This window comes from Dermacentor silvarum, chromosome 2, assembly GCF_013339745.2.
Source record: "Dermacentor silvarum isolate Dsil-2018 chromosome 2, BIME_Dsil_1.4, whole genome shotgun sequence".
NCBI lineage: Eukaryota > Metazoa > Arthropoda > Arachnida > Ixodida > Ixodidae > Dermacentor > Dermacentor silvarum.
The window spans coordinates 210,220,900-210,241,721 of record NC_051155.1 but is presented as its reverse complement, the minus strand read 5'-3'; the positions used below and the strand labels follow the sequence as shown (position 1 = coordinate 210,241,721).

The window sequence follows — 20,822 nt, the reverse complement described above, 5'->3', positions numbered from 1 at the left end:
TTATTTTGTCTTGGGGCAGAACGTATAGAGCGAAATGCGAACCCGAGAAGAGTTTCTGCACGGTAGCTTCAGGCCGCCAGCTGAACTCAAGTTTACGCTAAATAAGTTAAAATAATTATCGCTATGTGAAGGCGTGGTAATAAACGCGTACGCAGACTCGCAAATAAATTTGCCGGGACATCGTTGCTTAACGAACGGGGGGGGGGGGGGGGGGGGGATAGTTCTTCTGCCGATCTATATATAAGTATAGATGTGAGCAGGAGGTCGTTGCCATTGCATAATAATTATGCGCATGACCACGTGTGCGCTCCCAAAGCATATACATGCCTATTATCTCGTTCACCGTCCTAAATCGTGGCTCTACGATTTGACACTGGCATAGACTGTGGTCCTAAAGGAAATACTAAGCACTTCATTCTGTAATATTGCCACATTAGGAACGAAAATGCGAGCAGAATAAAGCAAGCAGCAAAGCGGAAATACGCGTAGCCTGCAGACGTGCAGCTGTTCGGAAAGATCATTCGGTGGTTGCAGCACAAGGTGTAGAGAGGTACGCGCGTTGACACTGACTATAGATTGAAATTTATTGACGCATGCGTCGTGTTACTGCCTCTTCCCTTGATGTACTACGTTTCTGTTTCCAAGTGCCGCCATACCATCATGGCGGCCTAGAGGAGCCATATTGGAGTCGCTTTCAATGAGCGCGCCATTATTCGGTATTTCTTTTAGTTTCCGTAGTAATGTCTTAAGACTGGCTTTTAGCAAACAGCGAGTACACTTCAACCTCCGCAAAACTTTCGAAATCATTTCCTTCAGTTTCTCTGTCTTATTTTTAAGACTAAGCACAGCACCCACTCGACAACGAGTGTCAGGCGAACTGACAACTTTCCTGCTTGACGGAGGCTGATGAGGTCATGAAACTCTACGCAGTGACCATTATCATGACTTGCGAACCTCGGACTGGCCTGGAAAGAGTCTCTAGTAAAGAAAGGACGAGTCTCGCGCCAGTTGTGGAGTCAAAAATGAGAAAAAAAGGAACAGCCTTCGAAAACAAGCAATCTGTCACCCACGAAAAAAGAAAGCATCATGCGAGGAGCTCGGACAGTGATTTGGCGGTTCATTAGGCCCAGGGGTCCGAAAGACAGCTTCGGAACGAACGCGAGGTAGAATGTAGGCCATCAAATTCTAGACGGCACTCTGCAGTGAAAAACAAGAAGTGAAGCCCTGGCGGGGCAGGTCAGGACGTAGTGTACGCGCACGCAGGCGAAGAGGACCGTATCCACCTGTGCGTCGCGTTTACGAGGTCGTGAGCGCTTACGCCCGAATGCCATCACCGCGGCCATTTCTTTCCTCGTCCCAATAACGAGGCCGGTGTATCTGGAGAGATTTCACCCTGGACGGTGCTGGCGCGTGATCCTTTCGGCGATGGTGGACCGAACGAAAACACAACGCCGAAATAAAAGTAACGCACTTGACGAGGAACTCAGAAAAAGAGAACTCCGCGATCATCAACGGCGAGTCTGGTTTAACTTTTTGTTCCCATTGTTTTCATCCTTTCTTTTCCTGTACCCGCAATATCTATGAAAGACTCATTGTTTCGATGACTTTCTGCTGAAATAAAGTTCCTTCTACGCCGAACATTCCGTCTACGTTGAATGTGGTGCATCTCACTGAATTTTATGTTCATGATGAGCCTAGCTGACGCTATAGTACGTATCAACTTCATAAGACTAATAGCGTAATCACAGTATATCATTTAGCCAAGAGCGCCTAGGATATTAGAACACCCAGAGCCATTGCCCATGCAGTTAGATATTCGAGAAGACTCTCCCCCCTCTTCTCATTTTTAAACAAACGGAAGCGCAGTATTCTATGCAGAAACTTGTAGCAGCTGGGAAAGTTCGACACGAGACGCAACAAAAGCGACGTACTCTTTCGTGAAGTGTGGTTGGCAAAAAAAAAAAATATCTTCAATGCGCTGTATTTAATTTTTCAAGCACACGAAACACGAATGAGGCGCGATGTTTTCCCAATCTCCTCCGTGCGCTCCTCTACTTTACACCTTGCGAAAAACGCGAAACTTCGTTGCATTCGACACGCATTCAAAGCCTCCACTGAAGACGGCTGCGCTCGTTCTTCCACGCTTCAGTCGTACAAATTCACTTCAGTTCACAGCGCAGTATATATTGTAGAAATGACGATGCACGATTCGCCCAGAGTTAATGCATCACTGTGTACAGGATGGTCCGAATCAAATGCGAACAAAGAGAAGCAATGCGGAACGAACGCCTTTTACGCATAAATGTTCAGAACATTGCAGCGTGGCATCGTTGCGCAGCAGGCCAGAAAACATGTTGCAATAAGGCCGAAATATGCTGCAATACTATACAATTTGGTTATACTGCAAATGCTTTGTGCTGTTGATTTATGTATGTTATGCGGTGGTGTCATCCCACACTGTATCAATGGTTTTGTCCGGACTCAAGGTAACAATCAAAGTAACCTGTGGCTTTGAGTGTTACCTTGTGTTAGGGTATTTTGACGGTTAGTTCGTGACATCACTCTGTGTGCGCTCATTGCAACAAATTCGTTTCCCCGCTGAAACGGTTTGCATAGGCGTTTGTCCGTATCTGTTTTTCTTCTTTCCTTCTTTTTTTTCTTGTTCGCATTCTGCGCGCCAGCTATACCATGGCATATAAGGACCAACTTGCTCAACATGCTTTGCTATAGGTATAATCGTATGAAAGCATACGTGCATTAGTATATCTAATGCTTCTTAATCACGACACAGAGTAGCTGGCGCTGTATTCGCTCGCCATCATGCTAAAAAAAAGAAAACAGAAAGAAAAAAGAGAGAGAGAAAGAAAGAAAGAAAAAGAAGAAAAGAAGGCAACACGGCGTTGCATTAACGGGCTCAGCGTCCATGAATGAACGATGTCAGTATTGCACATTCGGGTAAATGCGGATAAGTACGCGGTATGGCTTCTTTTGTATTGTTTCCTTGATAGCATTTTATTCCGGCTTGATTATGCAGTGCACCGGGCTGCCCTAAGTGTGCTTCCAGTACAATAGAAAATAGAGGATGCAACGAAACTCCGCTAACCGCCGACGACTGTTCGTACTCATAGACGAAATCCTCCTTCCTCTCCACAACTTCCTCTCCACAACTAGTAAACCTTCAGATTTCCATACCATACATTGATTCTTTCTTTTCTTTTTATGTTCATTTACTTATTAAATGTGCAATTTGCAAGCAACCGCTCGACAGTGGCGGTTTTCCAATTTCCAACCTAGTGATTGGAAATTGGCTGCTGTTGTACCTATTCACAAATCGGGACCACGAGAAATTGCTTCAAATTATCGTCCTATATCGTTAACAGCCGTTTGCTGCAAAATTTTAGAGCATGTCTTATACTCATCAATAATGAAGCACTTAGAAGCCAATTCCTTGTTAAATGAACGCCAACATGGCTTTCGCAAGGACCATTCCTGTGTGACCCAGTTAATTGAATTTACTCATGAGGTAGCATGCGCGCTGGACAACCGAACCAGTATTGACTGCATTTTTTTGGATTTCAGAAAAGCGTTCGATTTAGTCCCCCATAATTTATTATTGCAGAAAATGACCCAATACAAAATTAACCCGAAAGTTATTAACTGGATCGCAGAATACTTAAATTCCAGGCAGCAGTACGTCTTCGTGAACGGTGAACAGTCATCCACTACCAATGTGACGTCCGGGGTCCCTCAGGGGTCAGTACTGGGCCCATTATTGTTTTTAATGTATATTAATGGCATCACCCTGGGCGTACAATCGTCGATGAGAATGTTTGCAGATGACTGCATCGTTTATAGAGCAATAAACTGCGAAAGTGATCGCGGCGCAGTTCAAGACGACTTGGACAAGATAAATACATGGTGTAAAAAATGGCAAATGCAACTTAATTTGGAGAAGACAATGTGTATGACGTTTTCTAGAAAGAAGGATGAAGCTTCGCCTTCGTATACTGTAAACAAGAAGGTTTTAAAAATAGTTTCTGAGTACAGGTATTTGGGCGTATTTTTCACGCCAACTCTGTGTTGGCACCGTCATGTTGATTATGCGATAGCTAAGGCTTGTAGATCCCTGTGGATTCCTGCGGCGAAACACGCGTGAGTTTCCCAGTCCACGCGGGAATTACTGTATAAATCATGCGTGCGGTCGATACTTGATTACGCGAGTAGCGTATGGGACCCGCCCACTGCCCTCGATAAAGATAAATTGGAAAAAGTGCAAAACATGGGCGCCCGTTATGTCCTGGGAAACATTGTTAAGAGCCACAACTTCAGCATGACGCGCTGCAAGCAAACTTTAGGATGGGAACAGTTGGTCACACGCCGGGCTAAGCAGCGTTTGAAGCTTTTCCATGATGTATACTTATCTCGAACTTGTATTCCTCGTGACAGTTACATTTTTCCACCTCATTACGTGTCTGGACGAGTCGATCACATGTACAAAGTGCGGGAGTACCGATGTAAGACAGCAGCATTCAGTAATTCTTTTTTCCCTAAAACGGTTTCCCAGTGGAATCGATTGCCTTCAGCGATCGTTGTCGCTGTTGGTAGTGATTCATTTTTTCCTTTGTTAGAGTCAAGTGAGTTGTTCAGTTGATGACGGGTGTTTTTTGTGCGGTATACATATTGTATTTGTTTTCGTCTTACTGTATGTTACCCGCTGGAATTTTTCGTACATTTTTGTCAATCTTCGTTACGTTGTGTATTGAGTGTACTTCCTACTAGCTGGTTAGGCTGTACTGTACTTACTGCAAATTGAGCTTGTGTTCTGTCTTGTAATCATGTAGTATTCCCCCCACTGTAATGCCTTATGGCGCTGTGGGTATCAAATAAACAAATAAACAAATAAACGAAAGATTTTCCTAGCACGCTGCGGTGAGAGTTCGTTCTGACGCGCACGTTCACGCACGAGAAAGAGTTAAAACACCGAATTCAGACGTTAATTGTGACTTGTAGTAAAATATTTAAGCTTATCATTTTTAAACATTTTTTCATTCTTCCTAGATTCATGGTCGTGGTATTGGGTGCTCAAAAGTATCAGGAACTAGCCGTTACTCCACCATATAGAGCAGAGCACCTTTATTATTTGCGCATCTTGGTGTGGAAGGAGTAGCCGGTGCCAATTAAAGGCGCCTACATCTCCTAAGCATCATATAACAACATTAAAAAAAAAAAACCTTCCAAGTGTTATTCCAAAGACTCATTCCAAAGTTAGGACGATCAAAGGGCAATACTTACAAACCTTTTTTCTTTTGCAGGAACTGTTCGTCACCGTAATTAGCCTTCCGCGAGTAATATGGTCGATATTACTATTTTACAACACCTATAGCTGTTCGCGTTAACCTCTCTAACGTAAGCTCAGTTTTGTATATTATGGTCCAGGATAGAAACCATTGCAAGCAGAAACGTACAGCACGATAAAAGCACACCGAACGTTTCCCATAAAGCATGAAAAAAAAAAGAGAGAGAGAGAATTATAGGCTGCCTGCATTTATCTGCAAACCAAGATCGTTTGTATGACCAAACCAAACCAAACCCAACTCCTGTTCATGCTATTTATACATTCGTGCACTGAATGAGAACGGCAGAACGGCGCTGCATCATCTATTCTTCTTTACGTTAACTGCGCGAGAGCGCGGGGCTGATGGACGCACGAATAAAGCAACGCAGACATCTCTGATCGTCAATCCGGGCTTCCTTCTAGTGGCAACAACCTCACGCGCCGATCGGCTGCGTACAACGGCGTTTCAAAAACGGCTGGCGGAAATAAACTTGGTCAGGCCAAAAGCCGCGTAACAGAGACTTACTGAACGGCTTTCCACTTCCACCGGCAGATTCGTTTTCCGTGTAGGTATGCGCAATGACACCGACAGGTAAGGCACGAATTTTTCATCCGCGCAGCCCCACGCGTCACGAAGTTGAACCCGTCCTTCGGATGGCGACAGAGTCGCCGCGTACGAAAAGAGGAATTGCGAGGTGCGTTCACGGAAATTAGCGCGCTTATGGGCCAGAAAGGGCAAGAAAATGAAGAAAATAGAGAAAAGAAGAAAAATAAAATGAATAAGGCGAGCAAGAAAAGTAGAAAGTGAACAAACGTGGCAACAAACAAAAGCGAAAAATAAGGTACAAAGGTTTAGCGTGCAAAGCGACGAAACCTCGTACAAGACCCACGGGGCGTGCACGCTTGTCTCCGCTGCCAGTGGAGACGTAAAAATAGAGAGAGATAAGCGGAGGGGGCGAAAAAAGTAGGCCTCGCTCGTTGCTGTTACGCGGTACAAGAAGGGGGAGCTCGTTCGCGCAAAACGAGGGCTATAGCTGTGCGGGAGGCGTCGTTTCTTCTTTTCCTGCAAGTCTGAAGAAGAAGAAATTAAAAAGAAAAAAGAAAAAAAAAAGCAGGAGAGATTCTGGAAGTATACCGTGCGCATCGCCGCCTCAACAGCGATGCTCTTCTCCGCCATGCGATGAAAGGCGCTGCTAGATGATCAAAGAAGGAAGGGAAAGAAAAATAGAGTCGAGACGGAATTGGGCTGAAAAGAGAAGGAAATCTTGTCGGGCAAGTCTGCGTCGTTCGAGGGCTTACGTAACCGCGTGCTGTAAGTTGCGCTCGGAGAAGGGCCGCGAATAAATGAAAGAACGTCTTTCTTTCTTTTAATTTTATTAGCACACACTTCGTGGACTGTCACTACACGATGACTAACAACTTCCTAGAAAGTCGAAAAGGCGTGGACTAATGATGAACACAATCGACCCTGTGTAATACGGCTGATTCACTAATTGATTAAAATTCATTACTTTGCGCTAATCGACTAACAACAGTTCAGTTTCAGTCTGACCTTTACGATATCGTTCATCGCGACATTCAACGTAAAATCTATATATGTTTATCTACAAAGTGTAGAAAATGTCCATGAACAGTGACCTATATAGACTATCAACTCGTGAAGCCATGTAAATGCAAACTAAGTCATACAGAACATTAATCTTCAGAATGTCAATAGGCAGTACCAACTGCACAGAAAGCCAGCAGTCACTGTTGACAAGGAATGCGTATGGCATTTAGGGGGTAATATTGCAAAAAGCGATTGAAACCATGTCTTTTTTTGTGTGTGTGCTTTAAAATGACTTCAAGAAAAGCGAGTGAAGATGGCGGAGATAGCAACACGCCGATGGTTCGTCAGCTGACGCTTGTGATTAGATATTGCCTATAGGAAATCTGTACGTTACGTAGAGTATTGCCGGAAGGAAAAACCTTTAGGGGGGGGGGGGGGGGGGAGATATTTAGCAGACTATAAAGTGTCAGTCTGTGGTCTGCCGAAATATTTCTAACGAGGTATCACATATCTTCATTTCTGAATGTTTCTATTAATGGCGTGAAGTTCTCTGACCAGTGCATTCGCAAAATGCGTGTGCCGCCATATTTGACTGTTGACAAACTGACAACAAGCAATGCATGATGGCCGTGTATCGTGAAAATGCAGTCCTATAATGAGAGCCCACTGGCGACGTTTCTTCGCTTCTGGTATATAAACGTCTAGCTCTAGCTGGGTGACCGAACAGTCTCCGTTGCAGGCAACCACATAGAACACATTGTCGACGTATCTTCAGCGAGTTGGCGTCTATCGGCGCGTCCACTTCACGCCACATAATAGCCACAATGGTTTCACGACCGCGATTACGGACGGGACCACGACAAACCAACTTGCTGCAAGGATTACAGTGGGATCATCGCGCAGCGTAAGAAATAGACAAGCCGATTTCCGGTCAAGCCTGTAGACGTCAAACACACAGTCCCGCTGGAAATACCGACGCTTCTAAAAACACCGCTCACCAGATATAGACATCGTGGCCGTCTTATACTTCCGACGCAATGCACAGTCCCGCCAAGCGATGAAAAGCTCAACCCGAATGTGCAACCGCGCCCGCTCCACGACGAATACAACCAGGACAATCTCGCTTCCTCGCCTCCGGCGTGACATTAAAGAACTATCAGTGACAGCTGCCGTCGCCAGCACGCGGCGTGGTCTGGTCAGGGTTTTTCTCACGCGCCGCGCCACGCAGCCAGTTCGGCCACAGCGATTCGTGAAAGTGTGCATCGGGTTCATGGTCCGTTAATTCTTGGGCTCACTGAGTCACACCACCGCCGTCGCATTTTGCACGCCGCACGCGAATGAGCCCGCCGTGATGTCGGCTGGCTCGCCGGGTCCGCGCATATTAGCAAAGCCTCGCGGCAGCGGGCGGCGCATTCAAAGAGGTCAGTCACGGTACACCGCTATATGAACGCCATTTCTTCCGGCTATACGAGACAAAAACCAAAACGCAGCGCCGTCGCTACGCATTCACGGTATAAGGTCGATCGCCGACGACGGCGAAATCGTTTATTGAGAACGATGCGAATTAGCCGCACAGCCTCGGCTCCATCGTAACATATGCTGCGCCGGTGGTGCCATGCTCTCGGGACGGTGCGACAACGCATCGCGGTCGACGGCGACATCAAGGCTCACCTCCAGTTGCACTCACGCGCGCGGACGCAGCCGAAGGAACGTTCAGGCCACCCATTGATTGCGCATGCATATTTTACTCACTGCCATCATCGCAGTGAAAGCGGTTCTGATATAAGAAAGCAATTGAGCCATGGCCATGCTGCTGCTGCCTCTTTTGGGACGTGTGGACATTTGCTGCTTCCTCCTACTCTTTTCTAAATTTGATGTCGTCCCGCTCCCCGAAACAAGGCCAGAGGTCGTGCGGAAGGCAATCTAATGCGAGTGCTACCTGGTCGCTATATATCGCAGCCTTTTCCAACCTTCAGTTGAATGAAAGGAAAATTTGCCGTGTCTTTGTTTCCATACTCTATTGTTCTGCGCACAGTAGATTGACTGCTGTATTAGGGTGGTAGCGACACAAACTGATGTCCAAGGAAATTAAGCTGGCGTGTTGCGAGACAAGTTTAGATGTTATTCTGTTGAGTGAATGTAATGACGGGTGTATACAGGCAGAAAGATAGAGAAACTTTAGTTCTTATTGACTCTTAGTCTAAATATTCACCGTTGGAGTCTATCTGGGTACCGGTCTTGGTGCTGAGTCCAATTGTCTGAACCCATTGACGCGTTTTATGCGGGCCACCAGTAATAACCATATATAGAGCGCATATCTTGCGATGGAGTGGTCCAGCTTTCCCGAGCGTAGCAAAGGTAGGATGAGGTGTTCGAGCTTGTGTGAGTGCGAAGAGAGTGCTCCAGGGTAATTGCAATAAGTACGAAAGGCATTGGGCACGTATTTACCCCATACTTGACACGCCAGTTTGCCATGTTTTATTTCAATCTGGTATTGGATATATCATCCTTGAGTAGTACAAGTGTTGGAACAAGCGAAATTTGTGAACAGCCAGTAAGCCCGCTTGTTGAGCAAATTAAAAAAAAAATCTTAGCAGACAATGTGACCTTGCAAAGTCATTGATCAAAGACGAGCGGGACTGTCACACTTTCCCGCTAAAGACCATGCCATGGGCATGCACCGGGCCCCCTATTTCGCTTTCGAGGCAAAGCACTGCTTCCGTGATCTCTCCGCTGCCGCTGCCACAGCTGAGTGCACCATTTTGGGATCAACGCGCTTAATTAAATATTTCGAATCTTATAAAACAATAACAGGGTTCATCTACACCCGTGAAAAGTTTCAGCTCAAAATGTGCATTCTCACGACATCCTTAGGATGATTTACACTGCGTTTCAAGGAGTTTTATTGGCGTCAACAACAGTTTGTTAGGTCTTATGATGGTTCTAATTGCATACGCAGTTCCGGTTTTCCTTATAAGTGTGGTACGTATTCCGTACCCTAGGAAATTTTCGCACTGGTCCGACGATCTGTTCTTTAAACATAGCGATTGTGTTAGTCTCTCCGCGATATCAGCAGCGGTGTTCCACAATGATTCTGTATTCCTTCTAACAGCCCCTATATATCACCCCGCATCTTTGTAATGTACGGTAGCAAACCGGTTGTGCTAAACTGGTTAACCTCGCTGCCTTTCCTTATCCACTCTTTCCTTCCTTTGTAATTTCGCCTGTATGATTCAGACGCTGCATATTTTGCCAACCTCCAAATTTTCCTCTCTTTCCAAACATTGGTTCTCTCACAGCAATTGTTTTTGTTCTTTTGGTTGGTGTTATTCGAAATTAGCGAGATTTGATAATTTTATACTACGCTCCTTGTTAATGCACTTCGTTGGAATTTCGCCTGCATATCGCGCACAAAGCCTACAGTCGGTCGTCCCCACTTTTTTCTTGCACTGGGCGCGATCGGTAGCTCTATACACACACACATTTTGAGAGCGCTTTTTTTTTCTAAGTGCTTCGGATAATACTATATTACTCCTAAGAAATGTGTTGTAAAAGATACTTGTGTTGTGTTTACGGCGATTCTCAAGGTTCACGAAGGGGTCGCTAACCAGGGCCCCCTATTCACACACACACACACACACACACACACACACACACACACACACACACACACACACACACACACACACGCACACGCACACACACACACACACACACACACACACACACACACACACACACACACACACACACACACACACACACACACACACACACACACTCAAAAATGTTCATACGCTCGAACTGTTCGTAAGCGCACATTCCAGCCAATCACAAAGCCGGATATATTATTAGTGAAGGCGACCGGTCAATGAAAAACAGCACTTACGAACGACTACCTTTGTGACATCGCCTCTCAACTCCTTCCCCCCACCCCCCGCGAGAGAGAAAAAAAAAAAAAAAGAACTGGTACTTACAAAATTTTCTTCCGCATGTGCCGTCCGCGAATGTTTATCGTCGCGGCGACCTTCTTATTATCGCGCCGATCTCTGCCGTTAGTGGCGGCCGCCCGAACGCTGTCCAAACAGCAAACTCTCTGACGTAATACAAGCCTTAATAAATACAGGCAAACAACTGGTGCTGACGGCACGGACTTAAAACGTCTGACCCTATGTATTGATGTACACAAGCTACTTGCTTTCTTCTCAAAAAGAATGTGACAAAACGTGCACGAGACTCATACGCGTGAGTCAACAATTCAAAAATTTCCAGTGCAGCGCAATTTTCTAAAAAGCAAAAGATACACATGTAGCTGTTAATAAAAACTACAGAAAAGAAACAAGAAGATAACTCCTGTTCATTAGGCGTACTAGAAGCTTTCACTGTCAGCAGCTGTTATAGTTCACAGCCAAAAGGTCTGCCTAAAGTAGTCATTAGCATTGCGTGTGTAAGTTCAAAATTTCTGGAGCTTACCAGTCAAAGTCTCCAGCTTACTTGTACGCACATTGATCAAAGAATGAGACGCGATTGCACTAGCCTGCTCGTTTTGAAAATTTTCAGGTGTATGTAGCAGCAATGATATCCCATCTCCTGCTCGCACCTATGACACAGTCTATTAAAAAAATTCTTAAAATTAAAAAAGAGAAAAATAAAAGAAACAAGGAACACGTCTTGCATTATTACTTTTAACTCATTGCTGACCGTATACTGGAACACGCCCTAATTTTGACGTCGCGACACCTTACGTGCTATGTAATGTGTGTAGGCAAAGAGAGCTTAAAAGCTTAAAAGCTTTTAAGCCACGAAGAAGAAAATGATGAATAAAGCAATGGTCTAATCATAATGGATGCAGTGTGCCACTGTACCGTAAGCACTGGGTACGGTATAGTGACACTTTCAGCAGTGAAAGGCTTGTCATTTTACACCGGAAGTTCATGCAGGTTGTGAAGTTTGTATTCCGTATCCTATTCCGTATCGCACATTTGTTACCCTGTAACAAATGCTCCTAGCAAGGCGAGAACGAGTATTTCCTGATATATGGAGAAGTTTCATAGCCGTCTTTATGCGATAACCTTCGCGGGCTATTTGAGGAAGCGGTCGAACGGTGGACAGCATATCTGTTTAACTAAATAACTTCAAAACTATTCGTCTGGCCCCACCAACTAAGCGACGGCGTTGGGTACTCTAAATGCGATCTTTGAGAAAAGAAGAATGTACAGCACAAGCCCGTGTAACGCGCGCACTCCTGAAATATACATTAGTTGTCTTGAGCTCGTATACCCAATTTATTTGCGGTGAACTTGCCGATTGAGACTCTAATATAAATAATTCGGAGAGGAATAATTATGCGGAAAACCGCATACCAGACCGCGTCCATTTATGCAGTAAGCAACGAACTTCCTTTTTCCTGCGAAGGTTGCATTTTTTCACCGTCTATACATCCGAGCGCAAAAGCAACGCGGACGGACAGCGCGCCTGGGATGCAGAACTTCCCAGCTGATCGAAAAGTGATCATTTGGAAGATCTAAGGAAGAACACCGCGAATCGCAATGCACATGACAGAACTAACGTTCGAGCATTGTCCTCGCATACCTACTATACGCGACCATGCACTTTGATGATTTGATGGAAACAAGCGCCTAGCTGTTCGGAGCCTAGCGAAACAGACCAGAAAGAGAGCAGTCCTGAAGAAAGAAAGACAGACCGGGCCGAGGTGGGACGCCTTGTTTAGCACCCGGCTTGGGAACATTCGTTCCCACTGCCTGCTCGAGCGTGGCGCGCCGCTGGGACGCGCGCCGACGTTTCCGGGTTGTGCACGCCGACCGCTCTTTTTTCCGCCGCGTTTGTCGGAGAAATGCTTCGAGAAAAACGGTTTGCGCCGGTGTCGTGTGGCGCGGCAGTGGTGGAGGGCTTGGGCGAGTTACTGCTCTGTTTGAAAGTGTAACGGTAAAAAAAAGAAAAGAACAAGCGGCTAGCGAAAAAAAGAAATCACAAATAGACAGCACAACCTCGCTATAGCGAATCTACAGAAAGATAAATTTTCGTTATAACGAAACTGACCAGTACGGCGGAAAAACGCCGACGTAAAAGACATGTGCTTTTGCAAAAGCCGCCAGAACACAGCGTGCAACTAGAGGTTACAGGTACACAAGATTCACCCCATAAAAATGCCTATAGGGCGCTATAGGATCCAGTTGTAACAAAATCGTTCATATCGAGAAGAGTATCTACGCAGATGCTGTTCAACGTTTAAACCGCAAGGGGAACAGCCATGCACGCAAAAACACGGTACATTCTGTCTACATCGAAACTCGGTATAACGAAGTCACAGGGACAGTGAACAAAAACATAGTTCTGCGGGTTTTGCAAGCTCGTGTAAGCAGTAGGAAAATGAAGGCACAAAATAGTCTTGCTGTGGATAAAATTGTTTATGTTTGCAACGTTACTCGATATGAGCTACTGTGATATACAGGTGATAAGAGCGTACACGCTGGGAATAACGTTAAATCAGGAGTCATCTCGAATACGAGCTGTAATAAAGCTTTAGAGCTGTAACTAAGCGAGAAGCATAAGCACTGATAAAAAAGAAGTTCTGACAGTCAGCAAACAGTACACCTACACATGATATATGACAGTATTAAAGCATATCTTGCGCCCGATTGCCTTTATCCACTGAATTGACCGTAACGTCCTTTATGTGATCAAATTGATATGTCGAATACGTATGTCAAGCCAAGTGAAGTTTCTGAAGGTGTGCTTGAAACAAAGTGCTGTGATTATTATACGGCGACCGTGGCTCAGTAGAGAGAACAAAAATCAAGAAACGTTATCAGCTTGTGCACACTCCAGCTCCTTTCATGCAACAAAATTCTCCGCGCGGAAAGACCACGTACTTCGCACTCAGCCCACGTGAAACTGACTCCATAAAAGCGGCGGCACGGCGCTACCAGCCGCAACTGTCCACGAGATTGCCAATTACGATTATTATGCAGTCAAAATGCCACCGACAAATCCACATACTGGGCCTTTTATGTTCACACCCAGTGTTCTGTCATTACGTGCGGGCGATATTCACTCCTTGCTTTGCTTTATCTTCGTCCTTGTCTTCTCTTTCCATAGTTTATAAGCTGTTAACAGACCGCAAATTAAGAGGCCGCGAACACGACGACCGAAAAGGAAGCACGGTGTTCAAGTTCTGGGCCACACGGGGAGGCGCGGCAAAGCCCAATCGGTGATCCGCAAATGCGCCACTCCCACACGCACACGTGCACGCACGCACGCACGCACGCACGCACGCACGCACGCACGCACGCACGCACGCACACACACACACACACACACACACACACACACACACACACACACACACACACACACACACACACACACACACACACACACACACACACGTGTGTGTTTATGCGTGCGTGTGGGTCTGCATGCCTTGCGCTAGGATATTATCGCCGTGCGAACAGCTGCCAGTCGCCGGAAGGAAACAAAAACGAAAACGCGCGAGCACAGAACGCCTGCGCGCCGCCCAAGTTAAAGCAGCCCAAGTGCGCCGGCAGCGCCGCGGCACCGCCCCGCGTTGGGGGGAAACATGCCTGGGAATCGAGGTTAACCGCTCAACAAAGAAACTGGACTGCGCGGCGGCAAGGCTGCTAGCCGCTGTCCACACCCTTCGACGTCGGCCATCTAGCCCACAGTTGCTGTCCTCTCAGCGCGCCTTGCGCCAGCGGCGTGCGCCTTGCTCGTCAAGAGCTTGTGCGCGCGCAGGGGTATATACGTGCAGTGCACGATGTGTCAGTGGCCTTCGCTCTCCGCTGAGGGATTCGACGTTTCGAAACTGCTATGCAGGTCATGGGCTAGGTTGTGTTTTGAAACTCTCTTCACACAGGGACTTTCTGTCCTTCGTTCGATGCAATAAAGTGTTTGACGCAAGCACGTCTGTAAGAATGACCGGACAGCGGTGCGGATTGAGCACGTGACTCCGGAACCAGCGCAAACACAACAGCGCAAAAGAAAAGAAAATAATGACGCAAGATCTCTTATCTTTCTTCTGGAAGGGAGGTTCAGTCAGTGAACAAGTGTGACACATACTTTAACGTTTTATCAGGCGCTACAGTACGAAGTATCGAGTGCCGTTCACCTGCCTTTCTCTTTCACTATTCATTTCCCCTAAACCCTGCCCATCCCGTGGTGGGTATCTCACCGTAGTTATCTCTGACTACCTCTCAAATCTCCTTTCCTTCCTTCACATCGTTGCTTGCTCTGTCGGTGGCCCTTAACCAGTCCAGCTTACTTTTTCGTTTCCTCCAACGCAGTAGATGCAAACTATAGAGCTCACCGCTTGAGATACCAGCCAACTGAGCTCCGTTGACTGGGCCATTAATAGCCCCGGTAATCTTCGAAAGCGAAACTACGGCCATGCGCCACAACTCGCATGTAGCCAAGCGCGGCAGGCCGCAGGTTCTGTCGCTCCACCCACTCCCCACAGAGTCCTCGAAAGACCACCTCGCAGAGCCTTTCGCAATCTCTTAGGACATGCAGCGCTCTCTAGCAGTTCAAGAAACGCATATGTATGACGTTAGTACCGAAACCATATGTTATCACTGTACGGATCTACGCTCTCGCTCTGTACGTGCATCAAGCGGGGTGCGCGCATAACCGGGACCGAGCGCACGGCTGCGTTAAAGCGATGGGGGTCGGCAGCCTGCCGCGCGCTGCAGCAGGGAGCTGCTCCTACAAGGACCCGACGCTAGCACGAGCCTCGCCCGCGTTCGCAACGGCGAAAGTCTTAAACGCACCGCGAGCAGCGCAGTGCTGCGTGCAAGGTCTTTACAGAACCATACTCCGGCAGCGCTTAGCGGCGCGGTGGGATTTCCATCTCTCTCTCTCCTCTGCCCTTTTCCCATCTGCGTCAGGCTAAGCTGCTCGCTTATTCCTCGGCTACTGCAGGCACGAAGTACCTCTCGCCGTGCGCCGCTGTCTGACAGGGCGCCGCACGCTTTGCTTGCCTTTTCTTTGTTAGCGTTTTCAAACTGTTTCTTTTGTCTGACTCGAAAAGCGAACACCTCTGCGTCCCAGAGCTGTTGCGACAGATGCGTGCTTCGACTTCGGAAGCACTCGCGGCTCTCCGCTTTCCCAGTTTTCCTTTTGCACGCTTCGAAACAGCTTTTTCGAAAGTCAAAGGAAATGCTTGAAGTGTGAGTATAGAAAAAACGGTGGTGTTGATGAGAAGCGCTTCCCGTGGGCAGCGCGTGCGAAGGGACACACCTGTAGCGCTGCACTGCCGATCCGGGCAGCATTGCATGTGTAGCGTGCGTTGGAAAATGTGGCCCGACTATTGCTAACTGAATGAACAAGCGTGGTGTGAGCGCGCACAAACAAACATGAATAGATCACACTGAATGACTGCAGACAACGACCGTCAAAACTCTGGCAGCAAGCGCGTACGCCGCAGCGGCGAAGGTACGTGCGGTCTATCGCTTCAACGGAAACGGAGCGGCGAATGCACGGCGCATAAAGGTCAGAGCCGTGTGGAGATAAGAGACAGTGCGAGCGAGCGACGAGCGCGGTTGTTGGCAGAGTGGAAGTGCGCCCCTCCCCCGCTCCCTCCGGCGCTGGCTTCCCGCTTCCCTGCTTGCGCGTGGGAGATTGAGTGCGTTCGCTCTCCGTGATAGCGCGCGTCCCCGCACGCTTCCGCCCGGGCACACGGCACGCGGCGAAGATTTTATCTATAGGGAACCTCACGGCGACGGCGACGGACGACGCCGACGGCAGAAATCCGGTTGAAGTGTCTATATAATTGCTATCGCAATAAAATTAAAGGCACCCGTGCTCGGATTCGGAGCGGGCTCAACAGCACAATAGCAGTCAGTGGGTATAAATATAGTCCGATGAGAACTGCGACATCCTGCAATATGTTTACACTAAGGATTTGCGCCTGCCACATCAGGCGTGGTGCAACAGCGCCTACTAAGGATGACCGACGTTATTTACAGTGGCCGGGCGCTGTTTCTTCTGCTCCCGACGCATATATGACCAGATGCAGGTAGTCCAATTAAAGGACTAGCCCGTCAACTAATAAGGGTGAACCAAGAGCTGGAGTTTCTACCAGATACTCATCGTTCTGGAAGCTATGACGAAGGTACGCGGTCTTGTCGACGAGTTGGCGTCAGACTGAGGCTTTCCCCCGCTCTTTATTCTGATATTTTTCTGTAACTATGAAACGGATGTTATCAGATACATCTGAAGTAGCAAGGCTTGCGTGTAAACGGACTGTCATCTTCAGCTTACTTTGAACGCAGTCAGTGAGTCAGTCAGTTAGTCCGTCACTGAATGAATGAATACAATTAATTAATTAATTAATTAATTAATTAATCAATCAGATATATGCTTGTTTGGCAGCGATGTTGGCAACTTGCCCATTAAGAGCATACGAAGGAAATTCCGCAGTGCGCCGAACTTAAAGAATTCTAACTAACCTAACTAATCATCTTCGTGCAAGATCATGAACGTGTATAGTGACCACGTTTCGCGTTGCTCTTTTCCTGCTGCAGCGGGAGACGGAAACACTCGTGATGCGGTGACATCGGCCCGAACCAAGGGGCGTCGGACCCCGCAATAACACCGTCGCAGAGGGGGCCAGCGGGCCGCCCTCCGACCAGGTGGCGCCATGAAGACCGGCACCAAAGACGGCCTGCTCTCGGACGAGGACAACTCCTTCGACGAAGACGACGAGACCACGCCGCTGAACGCCGCCTACGCCAGGTGAGCACAATGTATTGTTCGAACGCCTGGGCTTACCTTCACCAGCGTGCACACTGCGTGTTCGGAATGGTGTTCGGCAGAGATGCTTTGCGAAGCACGATGACTGGATCAAATGCCCAAAGGGTGTGTAAGACGCGTATCTACTCATCTTTTCTATTCTTTCCTCTCCCAGCCCCTCCATGAAATGTCGCCAACCGGGTATTTACCCTGGTTAACTTCTCTGCCTTTCATATATTATTTTCTCTCTCTTTCTCATCGAAGCAGCACTCTCTCCGTAATCAGACATTTCCTTTGCTTCTCGCCGTCGAAATTGAACCGGTTGGTATACACGGCAGACGGGCAGTACGTGTAAGTGTTGCGTCAGCGATGTTCGGCCTGTCATGCGAAATTCTGTTGCCCTTTCATATAAAAACCTCACGTTGACCTTTTTGTGAGCATGTTCCACATTTCCAGAAAAATGAAACCACTATTGGATGGCATCTTAGTCTTCGCTGATGCAATGGATTGTGGAAAGCATCTTGACATATAATAAAGTAAACAAACAACACAAGCGTGTACAGGTTGGAAACAAGGAAACCAAAAAGAGTTTCGATGCCATGTTTGCCAACTACAGCGGGTAGCGGATTGCATGACGACTTTTAGGAAGCAGTGCCATGAGAGTATCCTGCATGAAGTATTGTGCACGGAGCTTCGCCGAGTGAGACGAACTCCATCAGGCTCAAACACGTGCGAGGCTGCGGGCTCAATCTCCAATCGCAATACACATGCATGCAGAGAAACCAGCGCATTGCATTTCATCCATGGTGGACAGACGCGCTTGGCGAAAATGCGAACGAGTAAACAACCACCCATGACAGCAAAACCGCGGCCAAGCGAGGTGGATTCCACGAAACGACGGCGGCGGCCCAACAGCGCGGGCAGCGAGGTTCGAATTGCCTCTCAGAGGTCATCACACTTGACACACACATGCTGGCAGACAAAAGGCACTCTCGCTCGACCTGGCCTCTCGAGTCAGTCCGCTGTCCGCTTGTTCGACGGGTCGAAACATAATTTCTCGCGCTGCTGAATAATGACGTAACCTTCCTCTCGAAGCGCGTCCTCGTAATAGCCTCTCAACGACGACGACCCACCTTTTCCTGCTGCCTCTTGACAGCCGGCGGGTCGCGGCAAGTGAGAGTGGCGATCGCGCCTGCCAAGCAACCGGAAAGGGTTGTCCGGAGAAGAGTCCAGAGCAACAGTGTGTGTGGGCGTACGTCTGTGTGTGTGTGTGTGTGTGTGCGTGCGTGCGCGTGTGCGCGTGTGCGCGCGCGCGCGTGTGTGTGTGTGTGTGTGTGTGTGTGTGCGTGTGTGTGTGCGTGCGTGCGTGCGTGCGTGCGTGCGCGTGTGTGCGTGTGTGCGTGTGTGTGTGTGTGTGTGTGTGTGTGTGTGTGTGTGTGTGTGTGTGTGTGTGTGTGTGTGTGTGTGTGTGTGTGTGTGTGTGTGTGTGTGTGTGTGTGCGTGTGTGCGTGCGCGCGCGCTACAGAAACCGAGGGAGAGAGACAGTTGCGCGAACGCGTGGACGGCAGTGACGAGCAAAAGCGGCCGCCTTGAAAGATGACGGAAGGGCATCCACCGAAGCGCGCGCACTTTCGCAAAGCCGCCGCCTGACACTCCGTCTTTCGCGGTCATTTCGATTTCACTAACCCTTAGCGCCGACAAGTGATGGACGAAGAGCTGTGGCGGACGTTACCCACCGATCCGCCCACACGAAGTCGTTCGTTATTTCGCTCGCGCGCTCACGCGCGCGCATGCACGCACGCACGCACGGCGAGCGTGTACTGCACGACTAAACAGGTATCGTGGCTAAAAAACATTCGCGAGGCCATGCGGGTTTTTACCCCTGGGCGCATAAAAATGCGCGGCGCGGCCGCGCTCGTGTTCGCGCTAATTGGGAGATTCCGTAAAACGCGCCGGTGATTTATACTGGTCGTTTCTACGCTTATATGTGCGGGTAGACTCGTTGATGATCAAACTGCAGGAAACTCTCGAGACGGCGGGTAAGCTTAGGGTCACGTCCTAACTGAGCACTGCGAAGCTTGGGAGAGGTCGAATTTTGCGCTTGTAGGCGGGTTAACGAGGGTCGTTGGGAATGGGCCTTGATGGGCTCTTTCTCGTTAGCCCCCACTGTCTCTTCCAGGGGTCACTAGCTCTCGAGGAGCCGTTCGCGCCAGCGAGATAGTGTAACCTGCCCACGTGTGGCAGATGACCTCTTGTAGCAAATATATACTAATGCGGCTAGTATGACAAGAACTCAACGCGCATTTGAAAGACCCTTCCACAGTGTGGAAATAGATTCCCCCATGACGACAGCAAACGTTGCCAGAATTCTCGGACCATATCTGCTGGTGCCAGTACCTTATGCCCGAATACAGAGCTGAATGAAGACTTGCGTAGGAACCAGGCACAGTTTTGGTAGGCAATTTTGCAAACGTAGATTGCCGTCGAGCGTCAACCGATGCACCGATCTGTGCGGCAGTTAAATGTCGAAGTGAACTCACCAACGTTTTCTATGAGTCGATACACCATAGTTAAGCACAACGGAAAAATAAGGCATAGAGGAGATGAAAATATAGAAGGGAAGATGAAAGCAGGCGGTGTTAGTGGTTGACTGCCTGACTACGTCTACGTGGAAATTTGTTTTAAAAAATTAGGATTCACACGAAGACCCGGATCACCGTCGTGTATATGCTGACCCTTGACAAGAACTTATGATTATTGAGGCACGCGGCCAACACAAAGTAAAAAAAAGAAGAAGAAGACTGCCATTGTTGACTTTGGTGGGAAAATAATGTGGTCTTTATCACCCCACTGAAAAAAAAAAAAATTAAGCGTTCAAAGTCCTGTCAAGTCACTAACAAGTTCCCTGGATCTTGCACCACGTAATTCGTCCCGCGTGCACAATCGCATGCGTTCTGCTTTATTCGCCATGAAACATTCTTTCCGAAGTTGTGATTTCTCTCGCGCGGTATATGCTATACTGTATAAGTATAAGCTATCGCGAGCTTTAGCGTAGCCAATCACTGGAAGAAATGTTCCTCTATACCATGACGTCACGGAAATGAGCGGAGGTAATTGGGTGTCGTACTTACACAAATTCTCTTCGAGTTAGACAGTGGTGTGTCTGCC

General features: G+C 47.9%; 1 protein-coding gene across 1 annotated transcript in view; it reads left to right on the top strand.

Moving 5' to 3' along the window:
• The window catches only part of LOC119442526 (chitin synthase chs-2-like), an 87,788-nt gene that overhangs the window by 20,106 nt on the left and 46,860 nt on the right, over nt 1-20,822 (top strand). Inside the window, 1 exon segment of the mRNA XM_037707435.2 lies at nt 17,447-17,657. Within this exon segment, the coding sequence (XP_037563363.1) occupies nt 17,563-17,657 (95 nt within the window). The 5' untranslated portion in view covers nt 17,447-17,562.